Raw genomic sequence first — 19,282 nt, 5'->3', positions numbered from 1 at the left:
TTTCTCTTCCTTCCCCCACCCCAGGATCCATTACTTGCCTATCCTTTTATCTCTAATTTCATAGTTTTACTACATATAATTTTTGTGTCTTTCCCTTTTTGGAAATGATTGAGCCCAGTAGCAGCTGCAGAATTTCAATATTGGAAAGGTCTTAGGAACCCCGATGGGAGGGTTGAAGGTGCTCAGGAAGCATGCTTTTATTGTAGCGCATACACGTAGTTGTGGTGGTCTGGGGTAGCTCCGGGGTATAGTGGGAAGGAAGAGTTTTGGTTGCCAGCACCAAACGACTCTTTGGCCCCACCGTAACTGGATGGGGCACGAAACACTAAATTAGCTGTTTATGTTTTTTTTTTTTTTAATTATTATTTTCTCCCCCTTTTCTTTCTATAGGTATAAAACCAAACCTAGGTCTGAGGAGACGTTTTTCCTTTTGTAGCCATTCTTTTCTGACTCTTTGCTGGTCCTGTGTTTGTTAGGCAGTTTCGGAGGAAGGGGCGAGCGTGCTTGTGCACTGCTCAGACGGTTGGGACAGGACTGCCCAAGCGTGCTCCGTGGCCGGCCTCCTGCTGGATCCGCATTACCGGACTCTGAGGGGCTTCATGGTGAGTGCGGCCGCCAGGCTTCTGTCCCACGCGCGGCCTTGAACAAAATGGACCTCCCTTTCGGCAACTGTTGGCAACTTGTTTTTCCCTCTCTCTGTTATTTTTCTCTTAGTACATCAGCCAGATTAAAGGGGAAGAGGTAGAAATTGGTCTTGGGAGTAAAGAAGTGACTTTCTGGGATATTGGAACCAATTCAAATTAGTGCTAATTATTAAATGTGAATTTGGGGGCAAATATAAAATATATTCAATATATTGAATATATAAAATAGTGAATTTTATACGTTATTCGCTCATAAACCAAGTTTGAGGTAACATGTGAACATGTGGTACATTTTTTCAGAAAAAAATATTTGGAGAAAAAAGTTTCTATCCTCTGCATGCAAAGTCCTTGAGAGGAAAAACTTTTTATTACTTTGATTTTTTAGGTAGTCCTTCATGACTGTGGCTGAGAGTACTGAAAATTTCAGTGTTTCTGTGCTCTCTGTTGAAATTATGAGCACATCCTTTCCTAGATTTTCACCTTTTAGGGATGCATCACAGTGCAACGTGTTCCTTCTACCCGCAGAATACGTGTGTAGTTGCTGGGATGGTGAACTTCTGGCCAAGCTGGAACCCTGTTCTTAACATGACTGCAGGGGCTTCCTAAGTGGTTCCTGGTTCTTGCCTCTGGCACCATGATTTGGTAGAACGTGCTTCAGTGGATCCTGCACCCATGCTAGGGATAGAAGCTGACAGAGGAGCTTGAACGGGCTCTCTCTACTGCTCGATGGCCTTCACCGGTAGATCAGCTGACACTCTGGGGGCAAGAGAGGAGAGGCAGAGGCAGGCTTCCTTTACGGGCTTTTTCTTTTTCTTCTTTTTTTTTTTTTTAAAGTGTCAGAGAACTTCCAGTTCCCTCTGATAGCATTGAGACATCAGAGTGATCCTCCAGCTTCAGACCCCTCCCCTGGACTGAGGTTAGGGTTCCTTCCTTTCCATTTGGAGACTGGAGGGTTTCTGGCTCACACGTTTCTTCACACCATCCTCTACCACCATGGACTCTTTTTTGATTCTGCCCCATTAAATTTATGTGTTGTCAAGGGCAAACTTCAACCACTCCATATTTTTTAAGGGAAATCCCTGGCCATTTTAGAGCATTGGTGATAGCGATGGGATTGGTCTGTATTATTTGATTCTTTTTAAAATCCAGATAATTTGAGATTGTAAACTTATGTTACCCCAACTCCAAAGCAGGGCTGAAACTCCTCTATTATGTCCCCAACACCCATCGTTTTAGGATTTTTCTAATGTGTAGTAAAGATCACAGGAATATATTCCTAATTGTTCTTGTATGAAGGTTGGTATTTGATATTACACTGAGACCTGTTGGTTAAGAGATGGGCTTTGGTGTAGAAAGAACTAGGTTATGAGGTAGCATCAACCACTTAGTAGCATGATCTTAGAAGTATTTAACCTCTTTTTCAGTTTCCCCTTCTGAAAAATGAGTGATCATACTTGTCCCACAGTGAAATGAGATTATATATGAAGCAGTATGAACAGTGTTTCTAGAAAACACTCAGTGGGTGCTATTATGTTTTCATATATCCATTCCCCTTTATTTTTCCTGAGGATGACCTTCAGCTTGCCCTTCTGCTATGCATCTGTGTTGGTGGACAATGAGTGTGCATTCATCTGCACTACCTGAGGATGGTGACTTCTCCAAGATCCTTTGAATCCTTCAACATTGTTGGTTAGGTCTCTTATTTTTCCTTGTTTTCTTCTCTCCATGATATTTATAATTTCTTTTTTGTATAGGTATTAATTGAAAAGGACTGGATTTCCTTTGGTCATAAGTTTAATCACAGGTAAAAAAAAATACTTTAAAATCTGTTGTTTTGAATGTGTAGGATAAAAAAATTCTGTTTCTGAAGTTTTCAGTTTAGTGGGAAAAACAGCCTTATTTTGTATATCTTATTCAAAAAGTTAAAGTTTTGTTGTATACATTGTATCATGAAGTTCTACTGTCTAGTGGCAGCAGTATCTCTGAGAGGATATATGGACAGAAAGAATGTGGAAATGGACAAAGACTAGCTATATAATTGTTTTACAAGGAAACCCTTTTTAAAGCTACCAAGTTGAGTGGAACTGAAACTTCTGAGAAGTTTCCAGTTTCTAATGTTTTCACTCTTGGAAGAACTCCTAAACTGATCTTCACTCATTTCTACTCCTAAAGTTGGTTATCCATTGCTGAGCAGATGAGGTTCTATATTGTTATTTTGAAATTGATGGCATCCAAATCACCCTTTTGGATTCTAAAATTCACATAATAGTGTAAAGTGTAAAGGACTAGGCAATCTTCATTTAAAAATCAATACAAGGGGTGCCTGGGTTGCTCAGTCAGTTGAGCATCTGATTCTTGATCTTGGCTTGGGTCTTGATCTCAGGGTTGTGAGTTCAAGCCCATGTTGGGCTTCATGCTGGGCATGGAACCTACTTAAAAAAATCAATACAAATGTGAGGGAGAAGATTCTGATGTACTCTTGAAAAACAAAGAAGGGAGATATAAAGGTATGGGAGTCTGGGAATATGGGAATTGTCACATGGGAAATAAATTATGTGACAGGTTTTAACATTGCTCTAGAAATATCCTGAGAAACTTGGGAAACCACATTTTTTTCAAGTGGTCTTTCTTCCTCTTCCCTTCCAACAAAACAGTGCAAAAGCAAAAAACTCTAACACTCCCACAAATTGCTAATTAAATAAAGTGGAAGATTTATTTCAAAAGTCGCGAATGTACTTTTTACAACTTAAAGAATGCTTTTAAAAAAAAAATGTTCTTTTGCTATGGCAAGTTTCCTTGAATTTTATATCTTGCACTAATGCTTTCTTTTGTAACTGTATGTCCCTTTTCTAGCCAGACCTTCAGTACAGTTTCTCTTGAAAGTGGAATTTAGGAAGTTAATTTTTTCCACTTCTGCACCCCAGGTTTATAAGGTTTATCTAGAAATTAGGGTTCCTTGTATTTAAACTAGGGTTTTGCATTTATAGCTTTGTAAATAAAAAACCTCAACTTGCTATAAAGTCTCTAATATTTTGTTGTATAGATACGGCAATCTAGATGGTGATCCGAAAGAAATCTCTCCAGTTATAGATCAGTTCATTGAGTGTGTCTGGCAGTTAATGGAACAGTTTCCCTGTGCCTTTGAGTTCAATGAGAGATTTTTGATTCACATTCAACATCACATTTATTCCTGCCAGTTTGGAAACTTCTTATGTAATAGCCAAAAGGAGCGACAAGAACTCAAGTAAGTGTTTTCCTGTTTAATTTTTATCTAAGGATTTTGTGATTGAGAATTTTAAAATTCTGGAGACTATTTTAGCCACATATCTATACTGGCAGCTGAAAGTTATTTTCTTTTTCCTGTCATCGCTTCATAAACGGTTTAATGTCAGTGCCTGACAAAGACAGACACAAGCTCATTTGCCGCACTGACACCCACAGACAGGGCGGCGGACTTGACGCACTCACGCTGAAAGGAAACTTCCTGGGTCAGAGAAAGCAATTTTTGTACTTAAAAGGAAAAAGTTAGACATCTTCAGTGGATGTACGCTCCTAATAAGAACTGCAAATCTAACTGGGAAAGCAAATTCAAAACTCAAGTCATTCTTTTACTCAGATTAAAACTGTATTGTTTTTATCCAGGAGGAAAGTCAGTGAAATGTATAATTTAAAATAAATTGCAAAGTCAAAAACTTAACAGCAAAGTGCTTTATGAACTGAAATGAGAGAACAGTTTTGAAATTTTCATAAAATGATTTTAACTCTGGTGTATATAATACCAGATTTAATTCTGGAAATGATCAGTTCAGGTAAAATGGACTTTACTGGTTTTATATAGTCTGAACAGAAAGAAAATGGCTTTTTCTGTTGCATACTAGTTTGTTTTCTCTCAGGAACTTCAAGTGTGATTCCTACTAAATGGTAAATGATGAAAAGTAGCAGAGTGCTTCCTTCAAGCTCACCTCTTTTCCTAGATAGTTTTGGGCTTTGCTGTGACAGACCCGTCACTTTAATGGTGTCTGCTTGCCTTTGAATCCCGGCTCTTCCACTCACTATGTATGTGTCTTTGTGACTACGTGACTTTGAGAAACTGCTCAATCTCTCTTAGCCTCGGTTTCCTCACCTGTACAATGGACAGATCTCGTAGTTGAGTGAGGGCTGGATGAGAGAAAAGAGGTAAAGCATTTAAATAGTACCTGGCAAATAATAAAATTTCAGTGATAATTATTAGGGGAAAAATTTCCCCCAAATTACATAAAGTTTTGTTTTACACTCAGAGGAATTAAACATCTTGTCAGTACAGAGAGCAGAGAAGTTGAGACTCTTACAGTGCCCTTCTGCTAGATCATGAAGACACACACACTGTAAATTTCCCTGCTACAGAACAGGGACATGGGATATTCATCTAACAATTATTGGTCCCTTTCCAGTTTTAATATTACATATCTATAATTTCTAAGAACCAAGATGGGTCATTTTCAGGCTTCTTTTCTTTATGACAGAATTCAAGAAAGAACATACTCTTTATGGGCTCACCTGTGGAAGAATCGGGCCGACTATATGAATCCTCTATTTAGAGCTGATCACAGTCAGACCCCGGGAACCCTTTGTCTCCCCTCAACGCCATTCAACTTCATGTACAAGTATGTAAACCTCTAGGACCTTACTGAGTATGCTTATGTACCTAGATTCTGCCACTGTTTAACATCTGGAGGCCAAAGCAGATGAACAGTGAGCCTCAAGGCTTTTTTTTTTTTGGACGTAAAACACACTAGAAGAGGATGCTTTAAATATCTGATCTGGTATTTTTGCCAGTGTCCCCTCTCCCCTTCTTTCCCCCTACATATGGAATTCTCTTTAGAAGTCAATGTTTTATAATAATGATCTTTAAAAATATAAGTTCCAATATTATTAGAAGCAAAAAAACAGAGGGAGGGAAGAAGAAAGGAAGGAAGCAAGAAAGGATAGAGGGAAGGATGGACCAAATAAACCAAGTGTCTTGTAAGTTAAATGTGGAATCACAAGTTTAGGTAGTGATCATGATTTTAGCTTACCTTCCTTCTCTGCTGAAACTCTGCCTAGTGGAACTATTTCCCTGTGGAAATAAATTATTTTTAAGACTGTACATATATTGGGATGGGGAGAGCAGGGTGGCATCCTACAGATTCTATTAGAGATGTAGGTTATATTTTATCCTTTGGCTTCTCTATGTGGAAGTTGTATGATGTGGAAGGATGTCTCAGAGGTCAGCAAAAAGACAAACACACAGAATAAACTGAGAAACCACATTTTCTCTCTATGCACCTCCGAAAACACACTTAGTGCTTAGTGGCTTCCTCTATAGTTTTTTTTTTTCCCTCCTCAATTTGCTTTTGTTCTTAATTATTTCTAATTATTTGCCCAGAATTTTAAAGAATATTGTCACACTGAAAAAAAAAAAAGCCATAAACCAGCAGTTTTGAGAGCTGTTGAGATACAATGCAATCAATTGTATTACTCCTAATTTGTTAGTAATAGCCAGTGAACAAATACGTTATAGAGGGTCAAGCACTATTCTAGGCACTATGGATAAAACAATGAATGACACTAAAACCCTGCCCTCAAAGTACTTTTCTAAGTAAAGCATGGATCTACAGACATCCCTATGATAATACTATCTATTCTTTGCAATCCAGTATGCTTTATTGTGTAGGATAAAAAAAAGGAAGATTTATTGCAAACGGAAATGTCAATTTTTGATGGTTGTGATTAAAAAAAAAAAAAAAAAGACAAGCCAAAACCCTCAATTCTGGAACTGAGAGATTCTAAATGTTAATATAATCACGAATTTTCCAAGTTTACTTCAAAACTGAGAGCCATTTTCTTAAAAAGAAAAAAGAATATGGTAATATGTGCTACTTCGGTCTACTTTAGAAAGATACAGGCCTTCTTATTTCAGGACCATATGTACAAGTAGACTCACCATGAATTTATCCTCCTGAAAGAAATTTACTGACCCAAGAAAAAGAGAGCATCAACATGAAATCATTACCTTAAGTAAGTCTCGTCTTTGAGCCCGTAATTCGTGATCATTAGGACTTTGGGACTCTGGCATTATGGATACCTTAGAAGACTTGAGGGAGTGAATTTACAGACTGATATGGCAGTATCCTAAAGCTCTGCCATCTTTTGCAGGTTTTGGAATGGGATGTACAATCGCTTTGAAAAGGGACTGCAGCCCCGACAGTCTGTTACGGATTACCTTATGGCAGTGAAGGAGGAGACCCAGCAGCTGGAGGAAGAACTAGAGGCCCTGGAAGAAGTAAGACACGCTCGTTCTTGTTCGTCTCTTTTTGATGCTTATTTCTTGACAACCACTGTTCCATGAACACTTCTCATGACTCAGGATATGTGAAACGCAGCAACATAGCCATTTCATATTTTTAGCTAAGTGGATAACCTGAAACAGAACCCCAACTAGACGTCTGGCTCGGGGCTCACTCACATGGTTTGCTGAACTTGTCGGTTACTCCTGTAATAGGTCAGGTTTTATTTATTACTGTTATTTCAGAGAACAAAAATTCTTTCTGAAGGGTACATAAAAAAATGGGATTCAGAGTGAAAGAACAAAATCAGATATATGCACATGTGGTAAAATTTTCTTTTAGAATATTATTATTACATTAGCCTATGAACGGTAATAGCTGAGACCAACTTAGCAACAGCCTAATTTTTTGCTTTTATAATTTCCCAGTAATTGGCCAGGAAGGTTATAATATACATATTTTTGCTAATTATATAATTTTGCTTCCAGTGATACCACTGGTTTAGTTGCTCACTAAAACCACTTGGATTCTTTGCTTCATTCTGCTTCACTCATCTTAAAACTCCGTGGCGGGCGCCTGGGTGGCTCAGATGGTTAAGGGTCTGCCTTCGGCTCAGGTCATGATCCCAGGGTCCTGGAATCGAGTCCCGCACCGGGCTCCCTGCTCCTTGGGAGCCTGCTTCTCCCTCTGCTTCTCTCTCTCTCTCATGAATAAATAAATAAAATCTTAAAAAAAAAAAAAAAACTCTGTGGCATCATCAGGTCATTCACTTGCTCAAGAATTGGCAACCAATTCCTGTGGTCTGGACCTGAATTATGAATTGAGACTAAATATTAAAGTAAGATGAAAGGCCTTTTCTCCCCGCTCCTAAGATCATATGTGGTGTAGACTGGTAATGTCTAATGAAATGAAAGTTGGCGAAATATCACAAGATGAGTTCCAACAAAGTCTACTCCTTTACTAATGGACAGTCACCCCTAAGAATGATGGCCTGGGGGACATGCACTATGGTTCAGGGACCCCACCAATAAAGATAGTCATGTAGAGGTAGCTGGTGAGGCTGACTTCTCTGGCTGCTCCCATAACATTACCAGGAAACATCATGTTTCAAGATAGAAGTACCACGGAAGAACTTAGGTCTAGGGTTGCACAGTCAAGTCCATACAGGAGCCAGATGGATGAAACATTCTGTGACTAGTAAACTGTTGGTTTTGAGAACTTTTGAAATCAAGCATAAACCTTAATCTATTATAAATCTGCAAGGGTGAAACAAACCATCTTTGGACCTATATGGAGAGCTCGACCTTGAGTTTACATGACTGGAGAAATAGTTTTTGTGCATCAAAATCATCTCACAAAAAAATCCTACTGCCAGGGCTCTAAGTCCAGAGATTCTGATGGAGAATCTTTCGAGCTCCACAATGATTGTGAATTGCCACCAGGGCTGACAGACCTTGAATTAAATAACACACAGAAACAACTGAAATGAAGCAAAGGTTAGATTTTTAGGATTCCGGAGCTCTGGTAAAAGCCTTTATGATTTTTGCCATTTTTAAGTTCACTCACGACGACATCAGTAGGCCAATTTTATTTCCTCTTCCTAAGCTTTACGAAAAGCTTAGGATTCTCCTGGTCTGTTCCAACATTCTTTTTGTTAAAATACTAAAACTGAAAAAAAAAATTACTTAAAAAACATTAAAAGACATTGGCTCTTTATAACAAAGTCAAAACCCCCTAGTTTGGCATTTAAATTTTCCCACAATTCAGTAATCAGTCCTTTTAGCTTTATTCTCTACTATTGTCCTTGCTCAAAATTTTTTTTTTAAATTTTTTATTTAATGAACATATAATGTACTATTTGTTTCAGGGGTACAGGTCTGTGATTCTGGGTCTTAAATACCACCTAGTGTTCATTACAACACATACCCTCCTCACTGTCCATCACCCTGTCACCCCATCCCCCCACCCCTGCCCCTCCAGCAACCCTCAGTTTGTTTCCTAAGATTAAGAGTCTCTTATGGTTTGTCTCCCTCTCTGGTTTCGTCCTGTTTTTTCCTTTCTTCCCCTATGATCCTCTGCCTTGTTTCTTAAATTCCACATATGAGCGAGATCATATGATAATTGTCTTTCTCTGATTGACTTATTTTGCTTAGCATCACACCCTCTAGTTCCATCCACGTTGCCCTTGCTCAAATTTAACTGTTCTCTGCTTCTTGTACACAATGACCTCTTCCTACTTTTGTGTTTTTCTTCTCACTGTCCCTCCTGCCATAAATGCTCTTAACCATCACCAGCACCCCCCAGTTTAATTCCTTCACAGTCCTGTTAAAATGCTCCTTCATTCCTGAAGCTTACTCGGATCTCTTCCCTCTAGCCATCCCACTCGTCCTCTTAAATAATTTTGAGCTCTTCCAAATTCTTACATTACCTGAACTCTGCCTCCATACTCCAAGTTCCTTATGGCTGGATCTGTATTTATCTCTGTTACTCATATTGCCCAGTACAATGCTCTTTGCACACAACTTAGCATGAACGCTTTTGAAATGATTATGTAATACTTGATCTTTTCACACCTCCCTTGCTGATGCCAAAGGATGAAATCTGGTAAAATGTATTTTGAACAACCCAAATGTCCATCATCTGATGAAGAAATAAATAAAATATGGATATTCATGCAATGTAGTGTTATTTAGTCATAAAAAGGAACGAAGTATTGATACATGCTACATTGTGGATGAACCCCAAGAACATAAACTAAGGGAAAAGAAACCAGACATAAAAGAACACATGGTTTATGATTCCATTTATACGAAATGTCCAGACGAGGCAAATCCACAGAGCTAGAAAGTAACTTAGTGGTTGCCAGGCCTGTGGGAAGGGGGAATGGGGAGTAACTAACTACTAATGGATATGGGGTTTTCTTTGGGGATTAAAATATTTTGGAATTAGGTAGTAGTTAATTGTGTAACCTTGTGACTATACTAAAACCAATGAATTGTATATTTTGGGGGGGCAGTTTATGGTAAGTGACTTATATCTTCATTTATAAACTTAGATAATAAACACCTCATTCCTGATGTTTTAAAAAAAATGTATTTTGAGTTCATAGGATGAAAATCATTATGTAAAACCTTACAGGTATAGAAGGAAGGATGACTCCTGATTGCCAGGTGCTTTACATAGTTTTTTTTGTTGTTTGGGTTTTTTTTTTTTGCATTTTACAGAAAATGTATATACTAAGGCAGGTATTACCTTCCTTAATTAGAGATGAAGAAACCAAGTCTCAGAGAATCTATTTTGTCCAAGGTCATAAAATCTAGCTTTGGACCCATGTCCATTTAAATCCCATGTTCTTAATATTATACCTAGTTGGAAAGTAATACATGCTAAATTATTAATGATTTTTCTGTTTTTTTTTTTTAGAGGCTGGAAAAAATGCAAAAAGTCCAGTTAAATCACACTAAAGTGAAGAGTAAGCAGAGTGAACCCAGCAAACACTCAGGGTTTTCCACCTCAGACAACAGCACAGCCAATACTCCCCAGGATTACAGTGGAAATATGAAATCATTTCCATCCAGGAGTCCCTCACAAGGTGATGAAGATTCTGCTCTCATTCTAACCCAAGACAATTTGAAAAGCTCAGATCCAGATCTGTCGGCCAACAGTGATCAGGAGTCTGGGGTGGAGGATTTGAGCTGCCGGTCTCCAAGTGGTGGGGAGTGTGCACCAAGTGAAGACAGTGGCAAGGACCGTGACTCGGATGAAGCGGTGTTTCTCACTGCCTGAAGTTTCCCTGTGGAGATCCAAAATAAAGGACACACAAGACACACTTTCCAAAAATAAGGGAGCAGTGCAATTTAAAACAAAAAATAATTCAAGAAATGGTACATGTCATTGAGAATTATAAAATGTAGCAATGAAAAGGGAAAAAAAAAAGTCCAACACTTAGTTTCTTTAGATGTTGAACAGGAAGTAGCCATTTCTTTTATCAAACATATATAAAAGATTTCCCCATTTTAAATGTTGTTCTAGACTCTGAAAGTTTTGTTCACTACGTAGTGCTGACCTCTTCCATCACCTGAGTTATCATTACAAATCTTCCTTGTCATAGCATGCATCTGCTCAAAAAGTGCCCTGACTCCTTCTCCCCCTCAAGCCTGTTAGCCTCAGTCTTTCCCTTCCAGATATATATTTTGTTTTCTAGAACATCTGACATTGCCTCCCATCCTGTTATCAGTATTTCTAGTAACAGAACACACTGTGGAAACGTACCCCTTTTGGTTGGCAGATGTGTCTCTGTAACTGAGGAGCTTTGTAATTGCTTGAGCTTATCTTTCAGGTTTAATGATCACTTTAACTTTTCCTTAAATAATATATTTTGAATTGTTATAATCTTGTTTCCTTTCTCTGGAATCTTATCATTTAAAAAATGCTGAAACATTATAATTCACTTTTTCTCTAACACGGGTCTAATACCTAATAAAATAGAAGCAACATTTACTCTTTGGTTCTTAAAATATGAATTCAGATCATATTAAATATAACATTTTAAATTATAAGTGTTATAAAACATAGCATTTTAAAATAACCTTTTATTACTATTCCAGTGATTGCATTACCACAACAGTGTAGCATTTTGATGAGGAAGAATACCAGTTAAAAACTAGAGAATTTGGTTGTCCTGTCTATTTAACAATAGAATAAGTTTTATCACCTATTGTTTTAGAAACTGTGTAACTGGTTAATATGACTTAGCATTGGTAACCACTGACTGCTGAAAGTTCTGAAAAGAGTTTGATTATAAACTTTTGATCTGAAGAAACTTAGTGGAGAAAGTTTAGACAGAGATAAGTAACATTTACAACTGCATGGTTTTTAATTATCATTACCTTCTAGAATGTAAAGGGCCCACTTTTATAATCAAATGAGGGGAGGGCGGGGGAGAGAGAGAATCTCAGGCAGACTCCCTGCTGCTCATGGAGCCTGACATGGGGCCCAATCTCACAACTCTGAGACTATGACCTGTGCTGAAATCAAGAGTCAGATGCTCAACTGACTAAGCCACCCAGGCACCCCTACATCAGTGTTTTGAAGAGATAAAATTTGTTAATAAGTTAAGGTATTAAATTTTGCTGAAATGGGAATAAGGTAAGAGAAGGAAGAGGAATAACATCACCAACATGGTGACAGAGGTTGTTTCTGACTTTGCCCCTCTTCACAAGAAGACTAACAACTGTTCATGGACAAGACACCACTGAGAGGATCCTAGAGAGCTCAGGAGTGAGGCTAAGGCCCCCCCATGGCACAATAGAGACCAAGACAGACTGCATTAGAAGGGTAAGAGGGACAGCTACATGCTGACCACAGTGCCCCTCCCCCAGGCTGGCTCAGTACTATATGGAGAGATCCCCCCCTTGAGCCTACGGTTCCTCTAGGGGGAGAGCCCATGGGTGACATCCAGCCTCCCACCCATCCAATGTTGTGGGTTGCTTAGCTGGAGCCCCTACTCAGGTTTCACTCCACAAGGGCTGCAGGGAAAGCCGTGGGGCTCAACCACTAGGAGCCTGAGACAGAGAGGGGGAGAGGGACTTCCAACAACCAACACTTGGGAGTTGGAAGACGGAGTTCCTATGAGCACAGCCTAAGAAATAGTCCCAACCAGTGGTTTTGTTCATCTGCAAACCAGGTCAGTGGCACAATCCGGGGTACTCAGCAGGGTTCAGGCCTGCCAAATGTGGGTCCCCAAAGGAGTTCTGCTGGCCCTGGTGCCTGGTCTTCTCATGCCTTGGCAGAAGAGCCAAGCCACAGCTACCCTCCCGATCAGAACATCTCTTCAGGAAAGTTTGGGAGTTGCCTGAAGTGGGCTCTTGCCCACACAGTAACCAGAGACGTAGCCCTCTCCAGCCCCCACACCTACAAAGCATGGCCTCCTGCGCCATCTGACAGGAAGGGCTCACAAAAACACCTGGAAGCTGTGTGATCCAGCAACTCTTAAGCCAAGAAATAGGTGGGCAGAACTGATAGCACCAAGAGCAAATCCAGTGGTCTTGTTTGGCCAGGGAACTTGAGGCATGGGTTGGCTTGAGTCAAGACCACAAAGAGCATTAATGGCCTTTAAGCTGCTTCTCCTGCTGCACCCAACCAGGGAAACTAGTTCATAGCCCCACTTATTGCTGAACACAACCTTCAACCCACCCACACAGGAAACCTAACCAGAGCACACAGGAACCTGCACAGCCTACCCAACATCCCCATTTACAGGGCACTTGAATAGAGCACAGCCCACGGCTTTCCATGTCTGTAGAGCAAGAGTGGTCTCATCTGACCAGGATATTCAGCACAACTCTTGCCTGAATCAGGTCCCCAAACAAGCTATGCAGGCCCTGGGTTCCATCCTGCTGCCCTGCTAGGGCAGAGAGGATAATTCAAAGCCCTAACAAATGCTAAATATAATACCCAGTCCCAACCTTCTAGTAAGCCTAACCAGAGAATCCAGGAAATCACAAAGACCATCCCACAGCCTGACTTTAGTAGGGAACCAAGCCAGCAGTGCTATCCAGCTATTCTCAGTCCCTGACATACCTCTGAACTCAGAGCATGAATAGCTGCCTTGCCCCAAAACAGACTCTAATAGGAGGCCCCACCTACCCAAGGATGTTATCAGCAGACATGTCCAGAAACCCAGACTGAGCTGACTGGTGAAGAAATGTCTCTGCCAAATCAAACATGCTAAGTCTGAAAGAGGAGAACTCTTACTCAAATGCACAGGTACCAACCTAAGGAATCAAAGATCTTGTGAAAAATCAGGTAAGTTTGATACCAGCAAAGGAAACAGATCAAGCTCTACTAACTGACCCAAAAGAAATGGAGATCTGTGAGCTGTCAGATAAAGAATTCAGAATAATTCTCATAAAGAAGTTTAGTGAACTGTAAGAACACACAGACAGCTAAACAAAAATAGGAAAACAATACATGACCAAGAAGTTCAACAAAGAAATAGACATCATTAAACACACCCCAAATACTAGAGCTAAAAAATATAGTAACTGAATCGAAAAATTCAATAAAGAGTTTCAAAAACAGACTCAACCATGCAGAAGAACAACGCAATGAACTGGAAGAAAAACAATTGAAATTATTCAGTCAGAGGAGCAAAAAGAAAAAAAATGAAAAAAAAGTGAAGAGAGGCTACAGGAAGTATAGGACACAATGAAAACAAATATTTGCATTATGGGAATTCCAGGAGAAAAAGAAATGGACAGAAAGTTATATTTAGAGCAATAATGGCTGAAAACTTCCCCAAACTGTGTAGAGAAAGATACCCAGATCCAGGAGGCCCTAAGGACCCAAACAGGTTGAACTCAAATAGGGCTAAATCAAGACACTTTACATTGTCAACAAAGACAAAGACTTTTGAAAGCAGCAAGAGAAATGAAAGATTACAAAAAAGGGAACTCCAAATAAGGCTAAAGGTGGACCTCTCAAAAGAAATTTTTCAGGACTGAAAACAATGGGATGACATATTCAAAATAAGAAAAACCCGAAGTTTCAATCAAGAATTCTATACCCAGTGAAGCTGTCCTTCAGAAATAAAGGAGGGATAGACTTTGCCAGATAGACAAAGGCTGAGGGATTTCATTACCACTAAACCTGTCTTACAAGAAACTCTATAGGGAGCTCTCTGACTGAAAATATAAGATCACTAGCTAATAGCATAGAAACATAAAAGGCAGTGTAAAACTCACTGGTAATGATAAATAGTAAAAAAATGGATTCTGTAATAGGGTAATGGTGGTGTGTAAGTCACTTAAGACTCTAGTTTGAAATTTAAAAACAAACATAGTAAAAGTAACCATATCTTTAATAATCTGATATTAACTACACGGTAAGAAAAATGTAAATTGCAATATTAATTAACTAAAATGTAAGGATGTGAGGAGAAGTGTAAAGCTTAGGAATTCAATTAAAGCTGCTATTAGTTAAAAATAGGGTGTTAAATTTTAAGATATTTTATGTAAGCCTCATGGTACCACAGGGAAAAACCTTAGTAATTATACAAAAGAAGACAACAAAGAAGTCAAAGTATACTGATAATGACAAGATATCAAACCACAAAGACAAAAGAATAAGAAACAAGGAACAAATCAAACAAACACAAATACAAAACAGCAAAATGGCAATAGTTAATCCTTATCCATAATTACCTTAAATGTCAATAGATTAAATTCTCCAAAGACACAGAAAGGCTACGTGGATTAAAATAACAAGACTCAAGTGATAATCTGTCTACAAGAGACCCATTTCAGACTGAAAGGTAGACTGAGAGTGAAGAAAGACATTTCAAGCAATTGGTAACCAAAAAAAAACCCAAACCAAAACAAGAACAATAAAAAAAACCCAGGAGTAGCTACACTTATATCAGACAAAATAGACTTTAAAAATTGTAAAAAGTGGGTACCTGGGTGGCTCAGTTGGTTAAGCGTCTGCCTTCAGCTCAGGTCATGATCCCAGGGTCCTGGGATCAGGCCCCATGTCTGGCTCCCTGCTCAGCAGTGAGTCTGCTTCTCTCTCTGCTTCTGCCCCTTCCCTTGCTCATTATCTCTCTCTCTCAAATAAATCAAATCTTTAAAAAACTGTAAAAAGAGACAAAGAAGGTCATTATATAAAAGATAAGCGGGTCAATACATCAAGATGACATAACAACTGTAAATATTTATGCACCCAATGTTACAGTCAGAGCACATAAAGACATAAAGCAAAAATAAACAGACCTAAAAGGAGAAATAAGCAATAATACAGTAATAGTTGGGGACTTTAATACTCTACTCAACAATGGACAGATCATGCAGATAGCAAATCAATAAGAAAAAAGCAGATTTGAATAACACAATAGACAAAATGGACTTAACAGTGATATACAGAACATTCTCTCTGGAGAGAATACATTCTTCCCAGGTGTAAATGGAACATTTTCTAGGATGGAACATGTTAGGCCAAAAAACAATTCTTAGCAAATTCAAGAACACTGAAATCATACCAAATATCTTCTCTGACCATAACGGTATGAAACTAGAAATCAGTAATGAGGAAAACTGCAGGAAAAAATGGAAATTAAACAACACTCTCCTGAAGGGAATCAAGGAAATTAAAGTGGAAATAAAATATCTTGAGACAAATGACAATTGTGAGATGCAGTAAAAGCAATTCAAAGAGGGAAGTTCATAGCAATAAAACATCCCAGATAAACAATCTAACTCCAGGCCTTAAGAAGTTGAAAAAGAATAACAAAGTGAACCCCAGGTTAGCATAAGGAAGGAAGAAGTAAAGATTACAGAAGAACTAAATGAAGGAGGGAAGAGGAAAGCAATAGAAAACCTTAACCAAACTAAGAGGTAGTTTTTTGAATATATATAACTGACAAACTATTAGATAAATCAAGGAAAAATGAGGAACCAAATCAACAAAATTATAAATGGAACATGGAGATATTACAACTGATACTACAGAAATATAGAGAATCACAAAGGCCTAATATGAACAATCATATGCCAGCAAACAGGAAAATGTGTAAGAAATTAAAAAATTCTTAGAAGCATACAATCTACTGAGACTGACTTGAGAAGAAACAGTCTGAATTAGACTAATTACTGGTATGGAGATTTAATCAGTAATTAAAACTCTCCCAATGAAGAAAATTCCAAGACTAGACATCTTTATTGGTAAATTTTAACAAATATTTAAAGTAAAATTAACACTGATCCTTCTGAAATTCTTCCAAGAAATCAAACAGATGACACGCCCAAACTCATTTTACAAGACAACATCACCGATAACCAAAGCCAGAAAAAGATGCCACCAGAAAACTATGAACCAATATCCCTGATGACAGAGATGCAAAAATTCTCAACCGAAATACTAGCAAACTGACTTCAGCAGCTCATGAAAAGGATCATTTACAATGATCAAGGGTGATTTATACCTGGGATGCAAGGATGACTCAACATGTGTCAATCAATCAATGTGATACATGACATTAATAGAATAAAAGAAAAAAAATCATGTGATCGTTGCAACAGATGCAGAAAAAGCATTTGAAAAAAATGCAACATCCTTTCATGATAAAAACTCTTACCAATTACATGCATATAGGAGGAATGAATCTCAACATAATAAAGGCCACATATGATAAGCCTACATCTATTCCAATACTCAATGGTCAAAGGGTGAAAGCTTTTCCTTTAAGATAGGGAACATGACATGTGTGCCCACTCTCACCACTCATAGTCAACACTGTATTGGGAAGTCCTTGACAGAGCAATCAGGCAAGAAATAAAAGGCATTAGAAATGGAAATGAAGAAGTAAGATTTTTTCTATTTATACATGACATGATTTTATTAAATACAAAATCCTAAAGACTCCACCAAAAAAAATGTTAGTTCTAATCAATGAATTCAGTAAAGCTGTAGGATACTATATGAACATACAAAAATCTGTACCATTTCTATACAATAACAAATTACCTGAAAAAGAAATAAAGAACACAATCCCATTTACAATAGCACCAAAAGCAATAAAATACTGAGGAATAAATTTAACCAAGGAAGTAAAAGATCTCTACTCTGAAAACTATAATAAATTGACGAAAGAGACTAAAGAAGACACAAATACATGGAAAGGTATCCTGTGTTGTCAGACTGGAAAGAACTAATATTGTTAAAATGTCCATACTGCCAAAATCCATCTGTAGATTCATGCAAATCCTTATCAAGATTCCGGTGGCATTTTCCTACAGAAGTAGGAAAAATTCCTAAAATTTATACAGAACAAAAGACTCTGAATAGTCAGACATCCTGACAAAAAAGAAAAAAAGCAGTACAAGCTATACTATAAAGCTATAGTAATCAAAACAGTATGGTACTACCACAAAAGCAGACAAATAGATCAGTGAAGAGAACTGAGAGCTCAGAAATAAACCCAAACATATAGGGTCAACTATTATTTGACAACGGAGCCAAGAACACTCCGGAGAAAGGCAGTCTCTTCAATGAATGGTGCTGGGAAAATTGGATGTTCACATGTTAAAGAATGAAATTATACACCTATCTTACACCACTTACAAAAATTAACTCAAAATGGATTAAAGACTTAAATGTGAGACTTGAAAAATGAAACTCCTAAATTAAAAAAAGGAAAAAATTTCCTTACCATGGGTCTTGGTCATGACTTTTTTTGGATGTAACACCTAAAGCACAAACAACAAAATAAAAAATCAGCAAGTGGGATTACATCAAACTAAGAGTTTCTTTTGCAAAAGAAACAATCAACAAAGTAGAAAGATAACCTATGAAATGGGAAAAAAATACTGCACACTACATATCTGATAGGGAGTGAATATCCAAAAAAACAGAACTTATAAAAACACAGTAACAAAAATAAAAGTAATCCAATTTAAAAATGGGCAAAAGACTTGACTAGACATTTCCCCAAAAAAGACACATGAAAGGCAACAGTTATACGAAAAGATGCAAATCAAAATCACTGACATATTACCTCATGCCTGTTAGGTTGGCCATCCTCAACAAGACAAGATATAACAAATGCTGGTAAGGATGTGGAAGAAAGGAACACTTGTGCACTATTGGTAGAACTGTAAACTGGTGCAACCAGTACAGAAAACAGTATGGAGCATCCTCAAAATATTAAAATAGAATGACCACACCTACCAGCACACGAGCAGCAGTTGAGGTCAGGACCCACGGCCTTCCAGGCCAAGGGTTACTCCTGCCAACCACTTACCCTACAGGATTCATGGTTGCCCCTTGCAACCACTCAGGCTAGGGGCCATCCCTGCCTACCACTGTGCCCACAGCATTTGTGGACCCACCACAACAAGAGGGAGCACACAGCCCACACAGATGGCAACCTTGGAGCACCTGGCTCTGGTCGCCAATGGAGATTGCACTTCTGGGCCCTACAGGATATCCCCTACCAAAAGCTACTCCCTCCAGGCGAGGAGACATACCTGAACTACCTAATACATAGAAAGAAACAAAGAGAGGCAAAACGAGGAGACAGAGTAGTATGTTCCAAAAGAAAATCTAGAACTAAAACCTCAGAAAAAGAATGAAACAAAATGGAGATGGTTGATCTAACAAATAAAGAGTTCAAAGTAATGGCCATAAAGATGCTTACCAAACTTGGAAGAACAATGGATGACAAGGTGAAAATTTCAACAAAGAAAAAATATAAGAAAGTACCAATCCTAACTGAAGAGGAAAATACCAGAAATGAAAACTACACTAGAGGGAATAAACAGATTATATGATAAAGAA

At 38.3% G+C, this 19,282-nt stretch overlaps 1 protein-coding gene across 2 annotated transcripts in view; it reads left to right on the top strand.

Annotated features, from left to right (window-relative positions):
• MTMR7 (myotubularin related protein 7) overlaps positions 1–10,966 on the top strand; it is a 113,408-nt gene extending 102,442 nt beyond the window's left edge. For both annotated transcript variants that reach the window (XM_027600686.2, XM_027600687.2), the window contains exons 9-14: positions 477–602; positions 2,399–2,448; positions 3,688–3,888; positions 5,147–5,287; positions 6,819–6,945; positions 10,373–10,966. In XM_027600686.2, coding sequence (XP_027456487.1) covers positions 477–602; positions 2,399–2,448; positions 3,688–3,888; positions 5,147–5,287; positions 6,819–6,945; positions 10,373–10,735 — 1,008 coding nt within the window. In that variant the 3' untranslated portion in view covers positions 10,736–10,966. The remainder of the gene's footprint in view (positions 1–476; positions 603–2,398; positions 2,449–3,687; positions 3,889–5,146; positions 5,288–6,818; positions 6,946–10,372) is intronic.
• Positions 10,967–19,282: the final 8,316 nt, after the last annotated feature.

The sequence above is a fragment of the Zalophus californianus genome, chromosome 2 (assembly GCF_009762305.2).
Source record: "Zalophus californianus isolate mZalCal1 chromosome 2, mZalCal1.pri.v2, whole genome shotgun sequence".
NCBI lineage: Eukaryota > Metazoa > Chordata > Mammalia > Carnivora > Otariidae > Zalophus > Zalophus californianus.
The sequence above is the reverse complement of the archived record's forward strand: the minus strand, read 5'-3'. Positions and strand labels throughout refer to the sequence as shown.